This window comes from Delphinapterus leucas, chromosome 10 (assembly GCF_059928025.1).
Source record: "Delphinapterus leucas isolate spDelLeu-1000000601 "Yukka" chromosome 10, BTC_Dleu_Yukka2, whole genome shotgun sequence".
In the NCBI taxonomy this organism is placed as follows: Eukaryota; Metazoa; Chordata; class Mammalia; order Artiodactyla; family Monodontidae; genus Delphinapterus; species Delphinapterus leucas.
Window position 1 is genome coordinate 48,150,282 of NC_143138.1, and position 26,723 is coordinate 48,177,004.

Consider the following 26,723-nt stretch of genomic DNA (forward strand, 5'->3'; position numbering starts at 1 on the left):
GGTTGGGGACCGCTGTCCTAAGGTACTCCCTCTGCCCCACACCCCACACCCACACCACTGAGCAGCCTAAGCACACTCTAAGCTGCCAGGCTCCCGTCCTTTGTCCACGCTCTCCTCTCTGTGTGGATGCCCGTCCGCCCTGGAGCAGATATCATGGGTGCCCACTTCTATCCCTTTACTCACCTGACCAGCACCAGCTCATCCATCAAGATCCATTTTACAGGTTTGCCTTTGTAAAGGTGAAATGCTACTGACTGTGGTCCGTGCTTAAAGATGGCACATAATTTTCCCCGTAGTATTATTTTGATACACAAGCAATGTTTTTAAAACATAGAACTTACAGATAAGCAAATAAATGTCTACATAAAATCACCTAAATTCCTACAGAGAAACTACTGTTAAGCCTTCTACATTGGTTTTTGGGGTTTTTTTGTTTTGTTTTGTTTTGTTTTTGCGGTATGCGGGCCCCTCACTGTTGTGGCCTCTCCTGTTGCGGAGCACAGGCTCCAGATACGCAGGCTCAGCGGCCATGGCTCACGGGCCTAGCCGCTCCGCGGCATGTGGGATCTTCCCGGACCGGGGCATGAACCTGTGTCCCCTGCATCGGCAGGCAGACTCTCAACCACTGCGCCACCAGGGAAGCCCCTCTACGTTGTTTTGACAGCATTTGTTTCCATGCCGGCCTCCCTCACCAGATATTCTTCCCTCTCGGTCAGTACAGGGGACCAGTGCTAACCTAAAAATTCTCAAATTCATAGATTATATTACCAAAATTTCCCCAGATTCCAGTAACTTGATATTAAAGAATAATGGATATGTTTATTACCTGTAATAGATTAGTTTTTGCTGCATTCTTTTGTTTATTTCGTAAAATTAATTTTGCTATTGTATATATACCATTTTCCTGGAAGAATAAAGATGCCATGTTATCAGTGACCAGCAACAATGCTATGGAGATACACAGCATAAAGAAGGAAGGAACAATTTTAAAATATTAAAGAAGAAATGTTAGTATAATTTTGGAATCAGGAGTAAATATTACAGGACAATACTAAAAATGTCAGTGTAATACTTTTAAACATCAAAGACTATAACCACATTGTAAAATCTCAACTGTCGTTAAAGATTATAAATAACAAAGTATATCAATTAAAAGTGATTTAAATACTTTAAAAACAAAGAGTAGGGGGCAAAAAAAGGGGGCAGAGTAAAGGGATCCAAATGTCTTTATATTTTGCATTTTAAATATCTAATTATGAAATATTTCTCCCTTTATTGTTTTGTTAAACAATATATGTAGATAAACTAGTATAGAAAAGAAGATAGAAAAATAAGAGAAAAATCATAGATTTTTAAAAATGAAAGTTATTTGTATAAACGGTTAACATCTTTCTAGCCTTATTCTAATACAAATACAGACATGGGGGAATGAACAAAAAGTATTACCTTATTGCTACATTTTTTATTATCTATTAAATACATAATTTACTGAACTCTACTCTATGTGGGCATTTATATTATAACTGTGAAGAGCTTTACCTGCCTTACTACATTTAGTCTTCATAGCTGTTCTGTGAATTAGTCTGTAATTTCCTTGTTTTATACAAGACGAAGTCAAAACTTAGGCTAAATATTTTTCCAGAGGCCAAGACAGCAAGCAATGATAACAGGACTGAGCCTCCCCCTGCCTCAGCTGCCACCCTGACCTGCTGAGCTTCCCCAGGGACTCTGATCACTGCTGACATGATCCTTTACTAACTTTATGAATTTATGTATTTTTAAGTTGATGTATTGAACAAAAAAAACTTTTCTCTGTAAAATTCAACAAGCAGGAAATAACTTTTATAATAGAAACACATACAAGGGTTGTATACAAATGTGTGTATTCACATACACACACACACACATGACTGTATATGTAGTGAATTGGTTAATGAATTATGCTTTGTGTGCTCTGTGAAATCAGTTTCCTGGCAATAAATATTTTGTTTGGTGTGTTTCAATCACCTCTAGCTGAATAACTTCATGTCCTCTTAAAGTGACTGCTATCCTTAACTCATGGTGTCCTATGCCCCATAGGAATTAAAACAATTAAATTAAAACAATTCAGAATACTGGGTCATATGGTAGTTCTATTTGTAGCTTTTTAAGGAACCTCCATACTGTTCTCCATAGTGGCTGTACCAATTCACATTCCCACCAGCAGTGCGAGAGTGTTCCCTTTTCTCCGCACCCTCTCCAGCATTTATTGTTTCTAGATATTTTGATGATTGCCATTCTGACCGATGTGATGATATCTCATTGTAGTTTTGATTTGCATTTCTCTAATGATTAATGATGTTGAGCATTCTTTCATGTGTCAATCCCACTACTGGGCATATACCCTGAGAAAAACATAATTCAAAAAGAGTCATGTACCAAAATGTTCATTGCAGCTCTATTTACAATAGCCAGGAGATGGAAACAACATAAGTGTCCATCATCGGCTGAATGGATAAAGAAGATGTGGCAGATACATGCAATGGAATATTACTCAGCCATAAAAAGAAACGAAATTGAGTTATTTGTAGTGAGGTGGTTGGACCTAGAGTCTGTCATACAGGGTGAAGTAAGTCAGAAAGAGAAAGACAAATACAGTATGCTAACACATATATATGGAATCTAAGGAAAAAAAATGTCATGAAGAACCTAGGGGTAAGATGGGAATAAAGACACAGATCTACTAGAGAAGGGACTTGAGGATATGGCGAGGGGGAAGGGTAAGCTGTGACAAAGTGAGAGAGTGGCATGGACATATATATACAGTACCAAATGTAAAATAGATAGCTAGTGGGAAGCAGCCGCATAGCACAGGGAGATCAGCTCAGTGTTTTGTGACCACCTGGATGGATGGGATAGGGAGGGTGGGAGGGAGGGAGATGCAAGAGGGAGGAGATATGGGAACATATGTATACGTATAACTGATTCACTTTGTTATAAAGCAGAAACTAACACACCATTGTAAAGCAATTATACTCCAATAAAGATGTAAAAACAAAAAACAATTCAGAATAGCTTTAATAAAAAAAGATAAAGAAAATGAAATAGACTGCACGTAATATAGGGAATAAACACCATCAGTTACCTACATGGCAGTTCTTTTTAAGCTGAGTTAAAAGAGGAAGGACAAGAATATAAAATGGAATTCTACATGTTAAATAAGACATATTACAATATTTTTAAGCCATGTTCCAGGATACAGGTGTCACCTGAGGTGGGCTCCCTCCATCATGACAGGTCCTGGCACCCTGCCCTCTCACCTGAACCACCTGGTGGGCGTTGGTGTCGTCGAGCACCAGTTCCGTGAGGGCCGCACAGCAGGCTGCAACGAAAACCACCAAATGCCGTGTCTGTCATGGCCATGGCGGCACGTGCACATCAGCAATCTCGCTCCCTGCCTCAGAGAATTTTGTTGGCAGAGCCATCCCTCAAAAAACACTAATTTTCCTTCTGGCAAGTCTCTGGGAGAAAGGCACCTGAGTTGTGCTGGCTGGTACCTCTCCTCTTCGTGTAGCTCACATGCATGCACACCCCATGGCAGCCTGTGGGGCACCCTTAATGCACCCCGCTGTGCATGGAGTGGGGGGGGCAGGCACCGTCAGCCCCATACCCAACATGTGCCCTGTGTGGAGCACGTGCTCAATGTACATGGACAATGGTCAGGTAAATAGTGCGTACTTTAAATATATTATCCAAATTAACACTTATAATCCGAGTATGAACTACTTTAGAGGGCTAACAGGTTAGGCCACAGAACTTGGCAAGCAGAGGAAAGTTTGGGGTGTCTTTAACCTGCAAGTCCAACACTGGTACCAAGAAGTTTCAGGCATCCACATCAATTTAACTTCACATTTTTTAAGTTATAAATTGGGCCTAATTAATATTATCATTATAATTTTATAATAGAATAATACAAGGTTAAACAGTATCAAATAATGAAACATAATAATATGATATAAATACCTGCTTGAAGAGAGAAAGTATTTTCTTGTATTTCCCGAGGGCTGAAATCTTCTGACAAATGAAGCTGCTGGATTCGGCCTGCCGCATTGGCACTAGACAGGCTTCCAATGGAGGAACGATCAGAAACAAAATTTCTGTCCCTGAAAAAGAAAAGTTAATGCACAGACCAATTTATCAATGGTAGTTCATGGTCAGTGCTTTCTGATTCCCGTTTTATAAATCTTTGCCTCCCCAGGTCATAAAGTTTTCTCCTGTGTGACCTTCCAATCCACTCAGACATGATTTTTGTGTGAAGTGTGAGGTAGGAGCCATCTCTCTATTTTTCACATGGCTGCCTTTGTTTTGAACTCTATTCTTCTGCCATTTACTTGAATACATCTCAGTCTTCATCATTCTGAGTTTTGTCTTTTTCCATTAAATTCCAATCTTCTTTTATTTTAGGAAAGTTCTCTTCTATTAGATGATTGAGGCTTTCCAAAATTTCCTTTTGTTTTGTTCTCTACCTTAGGGATATCAATTATCCACGTGCTGAGAACCCATCTTCTGCAGGCCATATCCTTCATTTTATGTTGCTCTTATTCCCTTGTCTTCCTCCTCTGCATCGTGTGTAAGTTTTCAAGCACGCCCTTCCCTTCACTAACTCCACATCCTTTCTGGTACTCAGTCTCTGCATGTTGTTCAGTCCTCATCTTCTTTCCCAGCTTCACAATCATTCTATTCTCCTTTTTACTATCCTATCATCTCATCTTTAATCTCATTTCATAGACTTCATGTTCTGTTTAATGTCTTTGATAAAATAAAGCATTTGTTTTTCTGTTTACTTAGTGCAACATCTTCCACAATAGATCATTCGTCTGTCTTTATCTGCTTTGTTCCCTTCTGTTTTACATGGTTGCCATGTTTTTTCATGCATTTATTTTTATGGCAGCAGCTCTATGTAGATTTCTATATACCCAAATGTAAAGTGGATGGAGTCTCCCTGGCCTCCCTCCTGTGTCATCTGGGCCCTCTGCCCTTCTTTTGGGGAGCATAGGGAAGGTAATGGAATAGTTGCAGTCAATGATCTTTAATTATGTTAAAAATTGAATTTTAGGGATCACTCTATCTGATCAAGAGTATGTAACCTTTTAGTAACTGCCTTTGAGTTTGGGACTGCAGGTGAATGGGCATGAACAGATTTCCTATAAACCACCTTGACAACAGAGGCTGTTCATACTCAAGCCAGCAGACAACCTGGCAACCTCACCCCTTGTACCAGCTCCAGGCAGCCCATCTCTGAAAGGATATTGTTTACACAGCTGGGGTAATAAATTCTCCCAGAGCACTGAGCCATATTTAACATAGAGTAAGTATTGACATACATCTTCTTCCCAGGGAAGAGATTTCTAACATTGTACCATAGAAGTGGACTGGGAAAATCACTCTTTAGATGTGAAAGAACTCTTTTCTATCAAGAATGGTTTCCTCCAAAAGAGGAAAACTAGTACCTTATATTAAACTCAGTTCTATGTGGTCAAAAGGCAGGTTTTGTCCTTGAAGTATTGCTTAACTATTATATAATTTAATTTTATCATCAAGAAAATAGCTGCTCTCCACGAGGGCTACCCACAGCCACTGTAATACGTATGATGGACCAAAAATAACCACCACCATCATCCTATAAACTCAAGTGGAAAAAAAACTTTGCAATCATAATTACTTTGACTGTGGGGCTAGCTCATTATGCCACAATACTAATGAAAGATTTATAATTTATACTTTAAAGTACTTGAGATTTTTATGTGATATTCATAAAAGCAAGTAGATTGTTAACAGTCTACACATTATTTCCTTGGTTTTGGTAATGACAGAAATTGTTAACAAAGCCACTGTTCATATCTCTAGTCTGTTCTTATGCTTTGGAAAGTTCCTTCAGAGAATGGAGCTGATGACACATAGCTCCACAATATCAAGTTATCAGGCACAATAAGCACAAAGTCTGAATAATATTGATTTGATAACAAGTCATATTAAAATTGATGTTACTCTGCTTTTATTAGAATGAACTTTATTTACATACTACAGATAAATGTGATCTTTTTCCAGGCAGATATAATCCTTTTCAACTTTGATTCAGCACCTAGGGGGATGAATTATGCTCTATAATAATTTTAGGTAATAGATCCTTCCCATTGGTGGTACCAGCAATATTGTTATTCAATACTTCAATACATGTAATACAATACCATATCTACTATTTTTGGTTATTGTTATAGTTTTTGCAACATAATTCAAGAGAATTTCAGTTTGAAACTGTTTTAACAAGCCATTCCTTCCCCAGATTTATGGCTTTGAATACCACCAGATTCTTTTTTTTTTTGCGGTATGCGGGCCTCTCACTGTTGTGGCCTCTCCCGTTGTGGAGCACAGGCTCAGTGGCCATGGCTCACAGGCCCAGCCGCTCCGCAGCATGCGGAATCTTCCCGGACCGGGGCACGAACCCGCGTCCCCTGCATCAGCAGGCGGACTCTCAACCACTGCGCCACCAGGGAAGCCCCAGATTCTACTTTTAAAAGAGAGACAACAAGGTCTTAATCCACCTCAGAGCACTGCCACGGAGATTAGGGAGAAAAGAGGAGCAACTGGACCAGGGTCAGTAACATGGAACCATTTGAATAACCGTATTTCCCCCTATTTTAACTAAGGATCATACATCCGTTACTTTAATGCAGGCTGGTGATTCAAAAAATATGTCAGGGCTCCCAAGGAGCTGAAAAGGTGAACGCCCCTGACATTGATTTAGAGCCTGTTTGCAACAAGTAAAAATGACTCTGTAGAACATGAATGACCAAAGAATGGGAAGGAGCCAGCTGAGCACATGCCCACCCTGCCCTCGAACAGCTGAGACCCCAGCCTTCATCAGCCAGAGTGAAGCAGGCCAAAGCCTACTCTGACTCACCCTCGTAAAATATGAAGAAGCTGCTTGATGCCTCCCCAAATGCGAATTTCCACACTGGTCTCAGGGTCCTCACAAATCTGAACCAGGATCCAGACGACGCTCCACAGAAGCTGTAGGTGGTCTGAGTGCAGCAAGCTGAGGAGGATGGGGACCCCCTCGTAGAGCTTCACCTGCTCTCTCACCTGGCGCTCGGCACAGAGCAGGCGCAGCAGCTCAGCCGAGAGCCTGCGAGGGATGGGCGGGAGGGGAGACTCAGCTCAGTGGTGGCTTGACTTGATTCACACGGAGCTGCCGACATGCACGGACGGTCGCGCCAACAGGCTCTATGTCACAGTCAGCTCATGTTCTCTGTAGAGGGCTGGATCACAGCCAAGTGTTTGCAGCTCTATGGGCCATACAGTCTCTGTCATGAGTACCCAGCCATGCCAACATGTGCAAAAGCAGCCACAGACAACACATGAAAACCAATGCGCATGGCTGTGTGCCAATAAATCTTTATTCACAAAAACAGGCAGGGAGCCAAATTTAGCCTGCAGGTCATAGTTTCTGGACCACTTTCTAAGTCATATCCTCATGGTATCCCCATTGGTCTGGCTAAAAACCTACTAACGAGCAAACAGGCATCAAGTACATACAATGGGGCCTGAATTATGCTCAAGACAAAAGAAATAGAAAAGCTTTATCCTAGTCTTCAGAAACTTACTATGTGATTGCAAAAATAAGACATTAATACCTGATGGCAAAAACACTATGATCCAGGGAAATTAAATGCAAAGTGCTCAGTGAATATCTGGAGAGTAAAATAAAGATAATGATGGCATAAGACATAAGGTTCAACTAAGCTCTGAAACATTATGATTATAGACGTTTCATAGAGCTGTCCTGAATCCTCCAGGCTCACACTCTGAACACTCTTCCTGGATGGTGTTATTTATTCCTATGGCTTCAAACACTCCCTCTACCCTGGCACTGTGATCTCAGCCCAGGCATCACTCCAAACCTATAGAGGTTCCAGCAGTCACTTAACTGTTCCACAGGCACTCACCCCACTGTTTCTAAACTCAGTCATTATCCTCCTCCCCAAATCAGCCCTTCCATTTATGTCCCCGATCTGGACTCAGGACACCACAGTCTTTTCAATTTCCAAGCCAAAGACTGGGAATCCTCCAAGACACTCCCTTCTTCTCCAACCAGTGGAGAGCCTTTGGTGCCCCCTGTTTCCTGGGCAAGCACTGGGGTTAATTCTTCTGTGAGTCCTGCAGCTAGCTAAACCCACTGCCCCTCCATCCTTGTGAGCCTCGATTATGCTCAAGATATAAGCTTCTCTGTCGCTCTCCTCTCCAGTATTTCCATTCTTATCCTGCTTCACAATTCCTTTCCCTGAGCTAATTTTCCATGGCTCCTCTCCCTCCCAAACTTTTATGCTCTGACATATGTTCTTTGGTAGACAGTACTCTTCACCTTCTCAAACTTTCTACACCAAAAATACCCTCCTTGTTCTAAGTGGATCTCATTGTGTGGCTAAATTCCACACTCCACACACTGCAATCAGAATAACTGTCCCCACAAAATCAATCTGATCGTGATTAAAATCTGTGAGTCTCCACGTTCATGATAAAAACCACACTACTAGGCACAAAGAGCCCATCATGACCTCGCTAAAGGTATCTCATCTATAAAATATAGAAAGAGAATTGCAGATCAAACAGATTAAAACACAAAAGTGCTTAGAGCAGGGCCTGGCATGTAGAAGGCCTGGCCAAAATTAGCTCTGTTTCTAACTTATCAAAATTAGCTCTATTTCTAACTTATCTAACTTATTATCTAACTTATAAGCCAACTTATCTAACTAGTTTTCTGGCACCCTCCCTCCTGCACTCTGCTGTAGCTGCGCCCACCCATGCACGCTCCTCTCTCACACAGCACTGCAGGCCTCCAGGTGGGAGCATATTCTGTTGTCACTTGCTCTCTTCCTCTGCCTAGACAACTGCTCCTTCTTTTAGGAGACTTGGCATGAGCCCTTGCTCTGACTGGAGGTGCTGCTCCATGCCCTCAGGGTATCTATCCTGTGCACCCACTGACCACACCACCTACAATGTTGTGGTGAAACTGATGATTTGTGTGTCTGCCCCTCTCCTACGCCATGCGACCATATCTTATTCATCTTTGGTTTTCCAACACCGGTGCAGGGGCTATTGGGTGAATCAATTCAGACAACCAAGTCTAAGTATAGTTTGTAAAAGAGGGTTAAATTGGCTTAGATGAAGAATTCAAGGGATTTACTATGAGTTAAATGTCAGCGTTTTATTGCTTGGGATTTCTGTTAACTATTTGCCTCTTTAGAAAATTATGACTTACTCGACTAAATATCATATGATGCAGGTAACCTAAGGAATATCTGGATACAGTAAGTTTTTAGGGCAATAGGTAGTTCAAGTGAAAATGAGTTCATTTTACTCTAGATTCTGTTTTGGTCATGAAATAAGTCAGTAGCTATCTTAATGTATTTTACTTGCCTTAAGCAAAATAGATTTTAGGAATCTAATCACTTATTCAACACACAATCTGAAATTACTGAAAGTAGAGCCACTTCAGAGTTTCTTTCCTTAAGGAGACAGGATGTAAATAAATGTAATAAAAAAATATTAAAGACATAATCATGAGATTTATATATTTCAAATCTATGACCAGTTCTAGAAGTAAAGCAGGACCAAAGACAAATCGATATATCTCTTTGCTATTGGTTACTTTATATAAACTTAACTAGAAGATAAATGCCAAGTTGACGCATGATATTCAGTTAACAATGTAAATAACATAAGTAAAATAATAATGATCATTTTCATTAAATGTCAGACACTGTCATTTTCCCCTGTTAGCAATCCTACCTTTTGGAAAGCAAGTCATATTCATGTAAAATTATCAGCAGATTTTCTACAATGTTGAGTTCACTTATCTTCTCCCTACATTCTGGACTACAAATTGAAAAGTATTAGTAACTATGAAAAATGTATTTTACCATATCCATGTATTTAATATCTTAGCCCTCATATTATCCCAGGAGGAGAAACAAAATGCAGTGTAGCTCTATGGGGCAGGGCTACATTAAACTCCAACATTCAATAAGTATTATATGTCACAAATTTAAATTTGTTTAATAACAGTATGATGATAACATGATTTCCTTTGGAGAAAGGGAATCATGTGCTGTTCACAAAAAAGCAATGATCAGCATTACTCACAGTAGCCAAGATATAGAAATGACCTTATATATCCTTTGATAGATGAAGTGGATAAAGAAAATGTGATATACATATTTATATAGATAATTGAATATTTATATATAGTTATAATTGAATATAATTATATATACATAATTGAATGTTGTTCAGCCATAAAAAATCCTGTCATTTGTGACAATATGGATGAACCTAGAGAACAATCTGTTAAATGAAATAAGCCAAACAGAGAAGGGCAACTACCATACGGTATCACTTATATGTGGAATTTAAAATAAACAAACAAAACCGACTACATAGAAACAGAATAGAATGGAGGGTGTTTACTAGGGGCTGGAAGTAGGGGGAAACAGGGAGATGTAGGTTAAAGGGTACAAACTTTCAGTTATAAGAAGAATGAGCACTAAGGATCCAATGTGCAGCACAGCAACTATAGTTAATAATATGGGGCCGTGCACTTGAAAGTTGCTGAGAGATCTTACATGTTCTCGTCACAAAACCAAAAAAAAGAGTTAACTATGAGAGGTGATGGATGTATTAATTATCTTGATCTTGGTAATCATTCCACAGTGTATATATGTATATGTGTACAATCATTATGTTGTACACTTCAAATACATAAAATTATATTTGTCAATTAGTCCTCAATTAAGTTGGAAAAAAACCCAAAAAACAAAAAAGCAGTGATCCACTTACTGGTATAAAAACATATTTAAAGCTTTTTAACTTAAAATAATCATAACATCTGTAGGGGTTATCTAGAATTTTTTAAAGGGCAAAAATATTTGAAAATGTTAAAATATAAATAGGGGAGAGAATGAAGAAAACAAGTCAGGGAGATTCAACTTCCAAGACATATTGTGTAATTTTGAAAGTAGAAGTAACTGAGGGTTGGATGAAAAGACTAGGTAAATATTTCTGGTCAGGGAAAAAAAAAGAAAATTTTAAACTGCTTTGCTGCTCCAACTTAAATTCTAAAATGATGCTTTTCTATCCTGGATCCTTTTCAGTATAGTTATGGTACTTCGTGTTTATTTTTCACAAATTTTAACTAAGTAGATGACAAAATAAGTAGAGAAACTGATCTATTTTGCATTTCTTCCATCTGAGTTGCTAAAGCAGCAGAACTTATTAAAATACACTCACCTTTCAGCTAAACTAGCCACAGCCAGAAGGGCACCCAACAGAACGTTAGTATCTCGGGCACTGAGTAAATTTACTAATGTCTGAAAAATGAAGTAAAATAAGGTTTAATTATGTAAGTACTACAAGCTTCTTGAACAGTATGTTTCCTTCTAAGGATCATAGAGGCTTAACTTCAAAATTTGTTAAACATTCACAATCCCCAGTTCTTAAGGGGCAGGCATCCACCCCCTCTTCAGACGAGCTCCTTGTAAGCATTCCTTGCCCAGGACAGGAAGCAAAGGGACCACGATACATGGCCCTCTACTTCCAAGTGCCCACGCTGTCTGCTCTCTGTCTTCTGGTAGCGACCAGTCACTGAGCACTCATTCTGAGTTGGGCATTGGCATTGTGGCAGGCACTTTCCAAATTATGAAAGTACTTTTTCAACAAAATGTTGAAGACTGTCATTTTTTCCCAAACTCAGCAAGATATGCTAACACTACCAGACAATCCATTTGCCTCTCAAATTTCTGAGTAACATCACTGAGTTGGGAGTCATCTATATCTTATCAGTCACCTTCTCGGGATTCCCATTACTACAAATTTACATATTTTCCCTCTAAATTTTTAGAACTCAGGGTCCCCCAAAGCACACACCCAAACATACTTCAGACCAGAGCTGTATAACAGCTCAGACCTGTTATTCAGACCTGTATAACAACTACTAGGCTGATTTTGGGTTTCTATTATGTGGGTTTTTCCCCTTTATGATCTTATGCATTTTCTATGGAGATATTATTATCTTTGTTTCTCAGATCCCTTCCTCTTCTTCTTTTCTCACTTTTTCCTTTCTGTCTTCTAACATAATGTTTCTCAAAATGCAGTCACTGATATATCATTTCACAATTTTTGTCATGTCCACCCTTAACACCTTAATGCTACTCAAAAATGTTCTTCAAATTCTAAGTGATATCAGTGAAATATATAGCTATTGAAATAAAAAATGTTGACCTGTATTATCACTAAGAATCACCCCCCCCATACAATGAGCAGCATGTGTTAACACATTTTAGGCAACTTTGCTCTAATATATGCTGGAAAGTGGCTTCCTGGGATATAAAAACTCAACAAATTATTGAAACCTGGCTCTAGGCAGCTACCAGCTAAATAGTTTTGCTGTAAATATAAATGTAGTCTGTTTTGATTAAACCTGCATTCATTCATCTTGAAATATGTATTTGACCCATAGGCTTATAATACTAAACCATCTTATTATGAAGTTAAACCATATGAAATTGACCTACACACCAGGGTAATTTCACATGGTTCAAACTAATATAACCTCATGTGTCAAATGGAATGTATTTATATGTATACATACATATATATGTATTTATTTATTTATTTGTAAACACACACCTAGGGTCAGTTTATATATAGTCAAGGTTTTACAAGCAACATTTAAATTAAGCAATAAACTTAGTTGATTAAGCAATAAAGAATTAAATGACATAGAACAAAGAAAAAAGTTTCAGAAAACCTTTATTTGCTGTTTCTATATTTACTCCTTAGGCGGGTTAGCAGAGATTGGCAATTTTAGGCTAGGTTAGCAGGCTTGAGAATTATAATTACACATGGCTTGACCACAAGGGCTCTGGACTCTAGCATGTGAACCACCACCATATGAAGCTGAAGCAGGAACTCCTTCTGGGACCACTCACCTTGTGGGCTCTGCTTGTGGTGACCCATTCTCTTTGGTCTTTGACAGCAGCAAGCTTTTGAAAAATATCTATAAAGGAATGGAATATCTCAATGAGGGATTTGAAGCTTAAAGGGGGTCAGTGCTCACAGAGCCTCAGGTCTCAAGTACTGATGGGCAAACGAAGGATAAACGGGAACACAGGCCACACAAAAAGGACAATGGAGGGAGGAGGGACAGGGTTGATTTTTTTTACTTCAAGAATCATGTTTCAAGCTCAACTTGTATTTATTATATATTACTATTATAATAATAAAATTTGGAGATAGCAAGAAAATTAAACCTTCCCTTCCACTTAAAGTTGAATGAGTTCCTTAATATCATTACAAGTTCAAAGTGAAACCTATTCTTCAAAGATAGTCCCCATAAAGATTTCATGTGATGGACTTAGCAAGGTTCCTCAGGGGAGGGGAACGGCTGGCCTCACAGAACCTTCCTGGTCCCTGAGGCTCACCACAGATTCCTCTCTCCCTGGAATTGAGAATTAAGGTCCTGTCCTGTGCACACAAAGAAAGTGGGCTCACTCCCACGAGAGCAGGAGTGTGCACTCATCAAATCCAGAGAGCACGGAAGGTGGGCTGGGAAGAGCTTCCAAAAAGAGAAGCTTTGTAAGTGGGTATTGTTATTACCCCAATCTTATAGATGAAAAATGAATAGTCTCTGACATTTTAATAGAAATCGAAGGAGGCAAAAAATATTTTTACCAAAATTTGTTTTTATGGAAGGAAATCTCTCTTGCACTAAATAAACTAAGCTTGTGCTCAATGAAAATCTTTTAAAACATGAAATCGGGTTTTTCAAGGTAAGAACTGTGATCTAAAAATCTCCCCTCTGGGTACATTTTGCCACTGAGCATAACAGCTGGCATGGGCTCTCAAGCCCATAGCTGGGTGGGGACCTCCGTGAGTATTCAAAGCATCCCCCCTTCCCTGCTGTAAATGCCATGCCCGGAAGGCCAGCTGCGTCCCGGGACCGCGCTTACACGTCATGTTGACCAGCTTGTCCACGCTGTGCTGCGCCTCCCCGGAGCCGAGGTACCCGTGGGCCACGATCTCCATGTACTGCGGCGGGGGGAGGGGGAGACCGAGAGGCGAATCAGAGGGGAGAACGCTCAAGCACACAGCAGGTGAGGGGAAAGGTTGTGCACTTCTGAAAATGAGCTGTAGGTGGCACAACAGGCTCACCAAACAATACTTGGTGCCCCTGGGCCTGTTTCACTCAAGGGCAGAAGGGGGTGGGTTTCTGGGTTCTTGGCTTCTGTGGAACGCCCCAAAGTGGAGGAAGGGACCTGGAAAGATTGTTTAAACTCTCAAAAGTCCCAAGATGACTCCTAACTGGATAAATTTGTGTTGCAATTTAGCCTCCAAATATAAGATACAAATAAGATGCAATAATATAGTACATAGAATTTTAATTCTTCAATGTAACTTTTCAGCAGAATTTTAATAACATACTGCATATATTTTATCGACCTTATGTTTTATAATATCCTAAATTATATCTAACCAACATACAAGCAGATAGCAATGATCAGAATGAAATGTATGGGGTAGTCTAATAATCCCTCACTGTGGATGACTGATTGTAATAAGTTCAGAGAAACACATAAATTTCTGACATTTTAATGAAAGTAAAATGGATAAAAAGATCCTTTACAATATAATTTTATTAAAGATTATTTCATTAAATGAGCTAAACCTCTAGCCAATTAAAAATTTTCTTAAAAATAAAAACAAGATATGTTTTATCGATTTCCCAAGAATAAAAAAATAATAAAATAGATTTAATATTAAATTGCCATTAAAATTAATCATCCATTAATAACTCAGCATGAGTTTGTAGGGCCACGGGTTTATTATGAAAATTATTATTTCCATACATGGTATAGATTTCAGGAGAATGGGCTGTCTCAACTGTTTCCATGCCTGGAAATTTTGTTTGATTGTATTAGTAAGCCCAAACATTGGACTGTCTCAGCATATATATTCACCTCCTTACTTTGCCTCAGTAGTTACCAAAGCAGAAAAATAAATGAAGTCAAGATCATTCCTCCCATTGTCATTTATTTTTAATATTTTAGTGAGCACAGCAATTCTTTTTTGTGTGGAAAAGTTATGAACATCTTCATAATCAATATTTTCTCCCACCATTTGGTGTGTGCAATGCTGAGGCCTGGGGCCTGCCAGACAACACCTATTTATTTTCTTTACTAACTAAAGACAGGTGACCTTTTATATTGATAGAGCTTTCTCGTTTCAACAGGCTGGGTAAAGTGAGCCCAATCAGCCAAGAGAAAATGTCACGAGTCCCTCCCTGCTCTGTGTGTATCCTGCCTCATGCTCACACTCACAACCCTGCCTGCTCCTCTCCTTGGCATGCAGCTAAGGTAAGAAAGACATCTTCTGTCACACACCTGTGTAATCTCTGCCTAAAAGAGAAAGGCAAAACCAGCCACCACAAAAGGAATCTTACCTGAGCTAGGTTTTCAATCCCACCCAAGCTATGGAGTATTTCCTGATAAAATAAAAACAGAACACACATGAAAGATGAGAGTGGTGGGGGGAATGTATTTTACATGCAATCTATTTATTAAGTTATGAGTTTTAATTATTTTTTGAAGGCCCACATTCTAACATAAATATGGAAAACTTTAATGTTTTCCAGTCATACTATATTTAAGATAAGTTATTAATAAATATGAATGAAAGTTGGGTTGAGATTAAGAGAATGTAAGTATGCTCAGAACTGCAGCCTGACTCCTAATTCTTTTTACTTCCTTTCATGTCATCATAAAATGTTAGAGCTGGAAAAAGCTGTTAGATATCATTCCCTTCAACATCCTCATATTACAGAGTTGGAAAACTAAGACCCAGAATGGTAAACCATTTGCCTAAGTGACAGAGCCTGGATAAGAATCCAGCATCACTGAATCCTCTTCCTAGGATTCCTTTAGGCCTCTGCTTAGTGTGGCCCATGGACCAACAGCAAAAACATCATGTGGAGCTGATTAGAAATGCAGAATCTCCTACTCCCCCCAGACCTGCTGAATGACACTATGAATTTCAACAAGATCCCTGGGAAATGCACACGCCCAATAAAATCTGAGCAGCATTGCTCTAGTAGACTAGACGACAGGGCTTCTCCTTAAAATGATGTGGCTTATCCTAAACTAATGTAAGGATAATCATTGCAAAATGTCCTCAGATATAGGTCTTTAAAATCAATTCCCAATAACAAGGCACTGCATGAAACTTCTGAAAAGTGCTTATTAAGAGAGAGAGTGCTGGGAGGCTGGAGTTGTGAAAGAAACTGGTTTGGAGCTCTCCTAACAGTTCATGCTCTCAGGTTACCCACACTGACATTTATCTTGGGGTTAATGGGTTTCAGGTGGCCCTAACCTGTGTAACTCTATATTGACACCTCTCTCCTCACTTTCTATGCACACAAGGAAGTTATTTGAAATACAAACATTAGCCAACATTCCAACTCTGGAAAGTTCAGGGCAATGAGTACGTGACTGTGAGGGCGCGATCTCGTTCTACCCGGAAGCTGAGTGGGCAGCTGAGGAAAGGCTCAGGGGCTCAAGGCCTCCTGGGTCAAGGTTTCCTTATTCTGTGTGAAGGGAATTTGGAAGCAACATACCCTTGTTTAAATTAAGAATAAAGGTACATTTATAACGCTATTAAAAATCGTTCTATGACCACCTATTAATTTGAATTCCCATGATTGCTATTCACTTTAGAAGACCTATAATTAAAGAACGTAAGAATATTGTATACATTATCACTAATTATGGTGGAAATTTTATACATATAAAAATAACATTTTAAAACCACTTATATATTTTTTTAACATCTTTATTGGAGTATAATTGCTTTACAATGGTGTGTTGGTTTCTGCTTTATAACAAAGTGAATCAGTTATACATATACATATGTTCCCATATCTCTTCCCTCTTGCGTCTCCCTCCCTCCCACCCTCCCTATCCCACCCCTCCAGGTGGTCACAAAGCACTGAGCTGATCTCCCTGTGCTATGCGGCTGCTTCCCACTAGCTATCTATTTTACGTTTGGTAGTGTATATATGTCCATGCCACTCTCTCACTTTGTCACAGCTTACCCTTCCCCCTCCCCATATCCTCAAGTCCATTCTCTAGTAGGTCTGTGTCTTTATTCCCGTCTTACCCCTAGGTTCTTCATGACTTTTTTTTTTCTTAGATTCCATATATATGTGTTAACATATGGTATTTGTTTCTCTCTTTCTCACTTTCTTCACTCTGTATGACAGACTCTAGGTCCATCCACCTCACTACAAATATCTCAATTTCGTTTTAAACAACCCAACCCAAACATGGGCAGAAGACCTAAACAGACATTTCTCTAAAGAAGGTATACAGATTGCCAACAAACACATGAAAGAATGCTCAACATCATTAATGATTAGAGAAATGCAAATCAAAACTACAATGAGATATCACCTCACACCGGTCAGAATGGCCATCATCAAAAAATCTAGAAACAATAAATGCTGAAGATGGTGTGGAGAAAAGGGAACCCTCTTGCACTGTTGGTGGGAATGTAAAGTGATACAGCCACTATGGAGAACAGTATGGAGGTTCCTTAAAAAACTACAAATAGAACTACCATATGACCCAGCAATCCCACTACTGGGCATATACCCTGAGAAAACCATAATTCAAAAAGAGTCATGTACCAAAATGTTCATTGCAGCTCTATTTACAATAGCCAGGAGGAGATGGAAGCAACCTAAGTGTCCATCAAAAGATGAATGGATAAAGAAGACGTGGCACATATATACAATGGAAAATTACTCAGCCATAAAAAGACACATATTTTTTCAGCAAATATTTTTTTTTTCATTCCTGTTAGGTAAGATCCCTGGGTTAGGCTCTGAAGGGGACACAAATATATAGATGACAGAGGCTGACTTCACTGAGCTGCAAGCAAGCATAAGGCAGATGTAAAAATAACTGGAATTTAAGATAGAATTTGGTAAGTGTTATAAGAAAGTTATACATGAGGTGCTGTGATGCTGCAGAGGAGGGACATATAATAGCCTGCTGAGAGCACTAAGGAAAACTTTGTAAGGGTGGTAGCCTCTGAATGGGCTTAGAAGGATGGATAGCTGTGCTGAGAAGACATGGGGGGAGAGGAGGAAATAAAGGGGATTCCAAGCAAAGAGAACAAAGAGGCTCAAAAGTGCATAGAAGTTGCGTAGAAAGAACATCAAGATGTTCTATTACTGTGAAAAGCACCTCCCTAACACCATGAAGGGAATCTTTGGGAATAATGTTAGAAAAATAGGGTGAGATAAACTGGACATGTCCATTCAGACGTGGACATGAGCCTGAATTTGAACTTTGCCATTCGGGTCTGATGAAAAGGTGCGAACAAGGGCCAATCAGAATCAGCCGTGAGCACATCGTCCCTCTAGTCTTAGAATGAACTGGAGAGGCAGGGGCATGGAGGGAAGCCCTGTGGGTTGGCAGGGGCAGCAAGAAGGGAGTGGACAGGTGGGCTGTCTTGGCAGTGGTGTGACCAACTGGGCGTGAAAGGGCCGAGGGCAGGAAGGGAGTGCAGGAGGCATCTCTGTCTGCGAGCCAGGGTGACTGGGGGCAAGGACACGATGAACCCGGGAAGGGGAGAATAGGCTGGGTAGACAAGGAGACTGAGTCTGGACATGCTGAGTTGCTGGTGGTGTATCCAAATGACAAAAGAACAACAGACCGGGGAAAAATGAGGCCAGGGCAGAAGACTGAAATCTGGCATCGCTGACATAAAGGAAATTTAAATTTGAAGCTTGGGAGGGAGAAGACACCAGGGAGAGAATAATGGTTAAATGATTGGTCATGGTCATCTTTAAACGTTTACCTTGACAAAAATATATCTGTCCAACAATCAATGTTAACAATATGGAACTAAGCCCATGTTTCCCAAACTCTCTCCTGGGAATAATCATTTTATTCTGTGCAGTGGGTGGTACTAGGTATTCTTAAAAAAAAAAATTTCATGATCAAATGGTAGGTTAAACAGAATGTAACAAATTATCTTATCGTAGACTAAAACTCCTCAGTAAAATTAAAAACTCCTCAGAGCTTTAATATGCTGCCGTGCACTGTAAGTCTCTAGTGGGAGAACCCGTGTGCAGCTTTCCTACATATCACCGGGCAGAGCACATTTCTTTTCACAGAATACTGACCAAGTCCTGTGGAGCACCGTGAGAGAAGCACTGCTATAAAGTACAATAAGGGGAAAATGCACTCAAGCAGTTACGCTCCATTTGTTAAACAAACACTTTCCCCGAGGACCGAGGCCCCAACAGAGACTGGAGCGCTGCGGGGACACGCCTGCTCTGACCTGCCAGCGTCTATGGGAGAGAAGACCACAAGGCACGCACACCCCTGGGCTCAGCATTCCTGGTTACTGATCTGAAAAGCAAACAGGACTGCGCGCCCTTCCCCACCTCAGCCCTCCTCCCCTGCATGGGCTGGAGGCTCATGGGACTGGGCTCTGGACTTCTGAAACTAATGGCCTGGAGAAAGTCCCCATCAATCTGAACTTCAGTTCAATGAGCCACATGTGAACAAATGTCCTTGCTCTACCCATTCCCAGAATTTTTCTCTTTTTAAAAAATTGATACAATAACATAATACTGATAAAAACTATATAGAACAATGGAGCACCCTGCAACACCAATCTGGCTGTTGTCAGTCCAGCACGATGTCACTGCGGCCCAGAGCATCAGGGCCCTTAGACACGCTCCCCTGGGCCTCTCGGCCAGCAGAGCAGTGAGCTCTGAGTGCTGCGCCCTGACCCACCACCCATGCCTCTGCCATCAGGGTTCCACACCTCTCATCCCTCCGTCTCAGTTGAAGGCCCCCCTATGCCCTGGCCTTTACTTATCTTTCCAGGTGTATTAGTAACTACTCTTCTAAAAGTCTCGTAGGGGGTGAGGAGAAGTTTCCTGCCTTGGAGTCTGGAGGAAAGGTGGTGCCATTAACAGAATCAGGAGCTGATTCTGCAGGTTGGAGGAGAGGGAGGACGAAGAGGACCCTGTGCAGTTACTGAGGGTCCTGTGCATATCAGGCTCTCTAACTCTTTGGCATCTGTATGCCTTTACACACTTAGAAATTACTGAGAATCCCAAAGAGCTTCTGTTTATGTGGGTTCTATCTATTTATATATATCATATTAGACGTTAAAAGTGAGGAAGTTTTAGAACACAAGAGTACACAAGCATATGTTCCGTCATTACACATCCTGTAGCCTTTACAAAGCTCCACTGCACACTTGTAAGGGAGTGAGAATGAAAAGGCAAATAACACTGTAGCATCACTTTTAAGATAGTTTTGACCTTGTGGGACCCCTGGAAGAGTTTCAGGGACCGATGACGGTCCCCAGATCACACTTGACAATCACTGTGCTGCTGTGTCATCAGGATCGCTGCCCAACATATACCTGGAAATTTGGGACTTAAATGAATGGCAAAGTCTGAGGCTGGAGATATGTGCTTGTGAGCAAAGAACAGCAACAAAATGATAGTTGAAGCCAAGAGCTTGGAAGATAGGGGAGAAGATGACAAAGAAAATAACTTTGGGGAAGGTTAACATTTATGAAGGCAGAATTTAAAAAAGGAGCAAGTAAATAATACAGAAAAAAGAAAAAATGATGAGTAAGAGCTAGAGGTTCTCAGGATCAGTGAAGGCAAACAGAAAATGTGGCAAAGGGTATGGGTTGCTAAAGAAAGGCTTGGGGTGCAAGGGCAGCGGGGAGAAGGCCACACAGCTCCACTCTCCTTTAATTGTTGTAGCTGATGTAAATGTAGCTTAGGGGCTTTTAAGAATTTTTCTTAGGACTTCCCTGGTGGCGCAGTGGTTAAGAATCCGCCTGCCAATGCAGGGGACATGGGTTCAAGCCCTGGTCTGGGAAGATCCCACATGCCACGTAGCAACTAAGCCCATGCGTCACAACTACTGAGCCTGCGCTCTAGAGCCCACGAGCCACAAATACTGAGCCCATGTGCCACAACTACTGAAGCCCGCACACCTAGAGCCCTTGCTCCGCAACAAGAGAAGCCACTGCAATGAGAAGCCTGAGCATGGCAACAAAGAGTAGCCCCCGGTCACCGCAACTAGAGAAAGCCCGTGAGCAGCAACGAAGACCCAACACAGCCATAAATAAATAAATAAATAAATTTAACAAAAAAAGAATTTTCCCTTTATCCTTGATAAGCAATGTGTTATGACAGCTTACTGTAAGGAGTCCAGGTGGACTTTTACCTTTATCCTGCTTGGGACTCCAACTACACTTGAAATCTCCAAACATATGTCGCCCTTTAATTATGGAAAACTAAGCAATTTATCTTTAAAAATGGCTTCTCTTTCATCCCTTCCACTCTTTTCTTGCTGGAACCTCCATTAAGCATATACTGGAGCCTCTGGGTCAAGAAATGACGACTGGATCATGGCCCACCATGATCTTCTTAAATGACTTCCAGAGAGAACCTTGTACATAATATTCAATGAAGATTTCTACAACACATCAGTTGTAAAAGAAAGGGAGTGAGTTCAAGACCGATAGTCTGACCTTTCAATGAATGCAGTGATGAAGGTGAGATGAAGGCTTGAGGGGATAGCAGGTCAAGAAAAGGGCATTTTATGATAAAAGAAAACAGAAAGGGAGCCACTGACACTGTAACAAAGAAAACAGATGGAAGGCTGAACCTTGGCAAGGAGGAGGGTTTTCTTCAGAAATAAGAAGGGATGCAAAGGTGCATGATAATCCGAATATTTCAAGCAACAAAGAAAATATGAACACTCCTACCGGGATGGCTTCAGTTTTGCCTGTAAAACAGGTAATGCTGTAATCTGATAAGAATGACAGGGGTAGGAGGGGTCTGGGTATGAGAAGTGGAGATGGTCTGGAACAGCCACTGTGGATCCTGCAGTACTGACTCACCAAGAGAGGAAGGGAAGGCCTCGTGAGGGCAGAGGCGTGCTGACATTTGTTGGCACAAGTTGTAGTAAACCCCAGCATTACTACGTGACTTCAGCCAAAAATTCTTGGCAACTCAAGATGTTAAACAACTGCTCCTCTTTGTGGACAGAGTGCCAGGAGGAGAGATTCAGGGAGCACCCCCTTCTATGGAAAGACTGGAAATCAATGGGAGGTTTGGCTTCATAAGTGTTTTGGTCATAAAATCCCGTAAGCAAAGAGGTCATGGGATTCTTCCCTTTAGAGGGCAATCCAGTCAACCTTGTTCCAGCCCATCAAGAACTAGATTAAGAAAGGCAATACTTTATTTTTATTTTGCGGTACGCAGGCCTCTCACTGTTGTGACCTCTCCCGTTGCAGAGCACAGGCTCCGGACTCGCAGGCTCAGCGGCCATGGCTCACGGGCCCAGCCGCTCCACGGCATGTGGGATCTTCCCGGACCGGGGCACGAACCCGTGTTTAGATGAAGATCTTCACTTTAGACGAAGATCAGCAGAGTATGACACAAGGGCCATCAATTCTCTGAGCAAACATGTCAAAGGCAAATATTTTGCTAACTTCTATAAGTCAAAAAACTAGACCTTCTGCTAAAAATCCACCTTCTTCCATGAATAGTTATATTAATATTATATACACAGTGTTCTTACCCAAGCTGAGGCCTGTGGGGTGTACAGGGGGCTATTAATAATGACTTGTGGACAAGGAGCTCATGGGGGTGACCCAGGCAAAGTGAAGCACATGGCCCACCCTCACCATGCGTGACCCACACAGCTTTTCTCACAGGAGAAAAGGAAAATTCCCAGAAAACTGTGAGCAACCAGGACAGAAAGCCATTTGAAGTATGTAATATATTCAAATGACTGTGGTTGGCTAAACTAGAACAGCACAAAGACAGCTTAGAATACGGAATGAGGAACGGAGTGACTCTTCTAAAGAAAAGATTGAAGCCATCATGAATCCCAGGAGACTCAAATCAGAGCAGGCTCTGTAGCTGGCTAGTACCAGAACGCTTTTTTTTTTTAAATGCCAAGTTTGGAAAAGATGGTTATTGGGGTAATGAAATTATTATTATTATGACTCAAATAATAATTCATCAATAAAACTGAATCCAAAATAAAAGAGCTTCAGAGTGGTCTGAGCATCCCAGTAGCTTATCAGGACAGGGCATAAAAGGAGATACTTCTTAGGAAAAAAAAACAATCTGTGAAAATGACTGAAGCATGTATGAATAATAAGGATAGTAAGAATGCTCTTTAGATATTTAACACTGGCAAGAAGAAACAGTAATGGTTCATAAGCAATTTGGAGGCTTCTTCAAATTGGTTGGGCAGTGGTTCTGCCTGTGTTCTCAAACTGTGGTCCCCTGACCAGCAGCATCAGCATCACCCGGGAAAAGTTGTTAGAAATGCAGATTTCCAGGCCCTCCCCAAACTTACTGAATCAGAAACTGTGGGGGCAGGTGCCAGCAATCTTTAAGTCTTCCAAGTGTTCCTGATGCACAGAAAGTTTAGGAACTTCTGCTTTATAAAAGCAGCTATCTTAGCAGCTGAGACTAGACGGAACAACTTTCACGATCCAGGTGAAGTGTTAGGTAAGCCTTTCTTTAGAGCCTCACTGCTAAAGCACTAAGTTCTTGCTAATCAAAATGTGGGCCATGAACCAGTGGCCTCAGCAGAATCGTGGGTCTCAGGGTACAACTACAGAATCCACATCCGCATTTACAAGATCCCCAGGTGATTCCTCTGCACTTTAAAGTTTAAGAGGCACTAAACTACGGCCGCACATTTAACTAATTAGTGAGAGGAGGTGAGATTCCTGCCTGCAGGCACCTCCTCTGAGACAAGTGGGAGGCCCCTTGCTCACCTCTAACTCAGGGTCTGAGGCTGGACTCTGGGACAAGCATGGCTCTGGAGCAGCTACCAAAGCTGCAGGCCCTGCCTTTCCCACTCACTGCCCCTGGAGCCCCCTGAGGAAGCCCCCACTTGTCGCTGCTGACTTTGACCTACTGAGCTGCTTGGCATAAACATGCTCGAAGGTGTGGCCAAGTGTACACCTCTCCAAACTGACTATGGTTTAAAATGCCAGGAGATAATGCAAGCATAGACCCGAAGTTCAATCCACTTCATCCCATATGTAATAGAGTAGAAAATATACAGGTGTTTTTGTCCCCATTAAATCACTTCTCTCCTATCATTTTAAATAGCAGGTGAGATACTTCCCAAATTTGGAAACTACTGAGTTGTGAGAGAGGAAAAAAAAAAGTTACCATGCTCTGCTTCAAAGAAAAGCCCACCAGGTTTTTTTTCTTCTTCAAACAAGTAAAAAATATTTTTATTTTTTGCAACCAACCTGATAACGTGGATCCCTCATTAGAAGTCTCAGACAAATTAATACTCTCAGAAAATGAAGAGATGGGGCTCGATCAACCCACTCTCTGAAAGAAGAACACAAGAGAGAACATGTTTGTTTATGTTTAAAGGCCAACATGACAGTTTATGAACAATGCAAGAAGAATAAAAAACATCTAAAGGAAGAGCATTAGTTTATCTCAAACAGTCTGCAATAGGGACTGTTATTTGATTCTTGAACACTTGACACATTTTAATGCAAAACACATAGAAACTGTCATTGTCACTACAAAGTAGAGGTCCCCAAAATTATTTGGTTCACAGGGACGTTACTGACTCACGGCAGCCCCTGACCAAAAGAAATAGCTAAAGGATTCAACTTTAAAAGACTTGATACCCTGATAACTTAGTATCCATTTGAAAAAATAATACACAGACACTAAAAAAAGCTATTTTTATTTTATTCTTAATCACATTTACTTACTGATGGGGTGTGTGCACCTGTGGACACTAAACAACTTCTCCAGCCTTGGAATCAGATCTAACACCATTACCTCCATTCCCTCTTCCACCTGACTTTCCCAGGGCACTTGCTTTTTATCACAGTAACCACTGAAAACCCAGCTACAGAAAAGTAAGCCATCATCTAAGGGAAAGCAGTACAATCTAATGTGGAAACTGTAACTACCTGAGTAGTTTGCGCTGTGTCTGACAGATGTTGTGTATCATTGCTGTTTTCCTTGAAATTTAAAAATATCCCACAACACCCCTGGGGGTTCTCTGCAGCTCCCAGGGCACTTCAGCGCTCCCTGTGGGAAACATTGTGATGAAATATTTTCTTACACCTTAGATCAGTCTTCCTGGAAGCAGACTCTTCCATGAAGATTGGTGTGCGTGTGAGTGATTGAGGACGTGCTCTCGGGGAGTCCACCTGGAGTGGAGAGCTGGGGTGAGGAGTGGGGAAGCCAAGTGGGCAAGGGCCCTTCTGTGCCAGCCTCACCTCCAAGGACCCCCCCACCCCCACGGAGGCAAGCACCCTGGTTTTCCTGCTCCCAAAACGGCTGTCACAGTGTGTGTGGAGGGTGCTGCAGCAGGGACTAGGGAGCAAGTTCTCAGGCACTGCTGCTCTCCGGGCCTGTGGGCAAAGTGGACTCAAAACTCCAGAGCGGGGTGCCAGGGCCCAGCCGCTCACATGGACGCTGCCACTCAGTCCTTGACTGAAGCCCGAGTCACAGGGGCCACCAGCACGGCTGGGGCTCACTGCAGGCACGGCTCGCTCAGTGGGTTCCAGCTCGAGGGAGCAGAGTGGTCGGCGCAGCACCCCCGTCACTCTGGGGTGGGGTCATCGGCACACCCAGCACCCATCCCAGCTGCTGTGCCTCCGTGAGCAGCTTCTACTTCACTGCTCAGCTTCTCTGTGCCAGTTAGAGTTAGTAGTAAAAAAAAATTCAAACTGGGAAAAATTTTCAGGCTGCTCCAGTGTTGCCACTCAGGCTGCAGAGCGTGAACACTGCGAAGGGCCTTTCATGGCACTATGTAAGGATGCTTCTGCCCAAGAACCTGTAGGAACAGAGCCCAGGCTGAGGCCGGGACCCACGGCTTCCTGAGTCTCAGCTGACAGCACACCTGAAACCGAATTCATGCCCCCCCGCCCCCCCCACCACAAACACGCCTCACCCCTCCAGGCCTCCAGTTGATCAGACCGAAACCCTGGGTGTTTTCTCACCTCCTCTACTTCCCTCACATCTTTCATCCAATCCGTCAGCACATCCTGTCTGCTCTACCTTTAAAATATCTCCCCATTCCCACCACTTTGAGGTAGGAGGTAGATGGGCCCCTGGGCTGAGCAGCTGGAGTTCGTCAAGCAGAATAAATTGGAGCTTTGTTTTCCCTGGACACACCAAGGACAGAGCTAGTGACAGGAGCTGAGCTCTGAGGGGGAGTAAAGAGATAAAACGACCACATCTATCACTACTGAAGTCAAGGAAACCTCCCTGACTGCACGTGCGCAGGAAGGCTCCTTTGGGGTCAAAAAGGGGCGACATCATCCCATAACAGGTGCTGTCAAAGCTCCGTTAGCCTCTGCACTGGAATCCATCTTGGCAAAAAGATGTGCACACATATTGGGCAGGGCAGTAGGACAGGTCAGGTGTGGGGAAAGAAGAGAGATAACTGGCCAGAGCAGAAGGAAGACCCAGAAGGACCGCCCCATATAAATAATTTAATCGCCTCTTTATTGCACTCCTCATTCAGGAGGATGCCCACACCCTTTCCCTCCAGGTGCGTACTCCTGTTTTG

The 26,723-nt window shown here is 41.6% G+C and overlaps 1 protein-coding gene across 1 annotated transcript in view; it reads right to left on the bottom strand.

Annotated features, from left to right (window-relative positions):
• NEK10 (NIMA related kinase 10) overlaps nucleotides 1–26,723 on the bottom strand; it is a 308,999-nt gene that overhangs the window by 235,821 nt on the left and 46,455 nt on the right. Inside the window, exons 7-16 of the mRNA XM_089918950.1 lie at nucleotides 24,427–24,511; nucleotides 15,536–15,577; nucleotides 14,046–14,124; nucleotides 13,026–13,093; nucleotides 11,326–11,405; nucleotides 9,829–9,915; nucleotides 6,941–7,165; nucleotides 4,003–4,142; nucleotides 3,300–3,361; nucleotides 827–904 (exon numbers count right to left, since the gene is read on the bottom strand). Coding sequence (XP_089775076.1) covers nucleotides 827–904; nucleotides 3,300–3,361; nucleotides 4,003–4,142; nucleotides 6,941–7,165; nucleotides 9,829–9,915; nucleotides 11,326–11,405; nucleotides 13,026–13,093; nucleotides 14,046–14,124; nucleotides 15,536–15,577; nucleotides 24,427–24,511 — 946 coding nt within the window. The remainder of the gene's footprint in view (nucleotides 1–826; nucleotides 905–3,299; nucleotides 3,362–4,002; nucleotides 4,143–6,940; nucleotides 7,166–9,828; nucleotides 9,916–11,325; nucleotides 11,406–13,025; nucleotides 13,094–14,045; nucleotides 14,125–15,535; nucleotides 15,578–24,426; nucleotides 24,512–26,723) is intronic.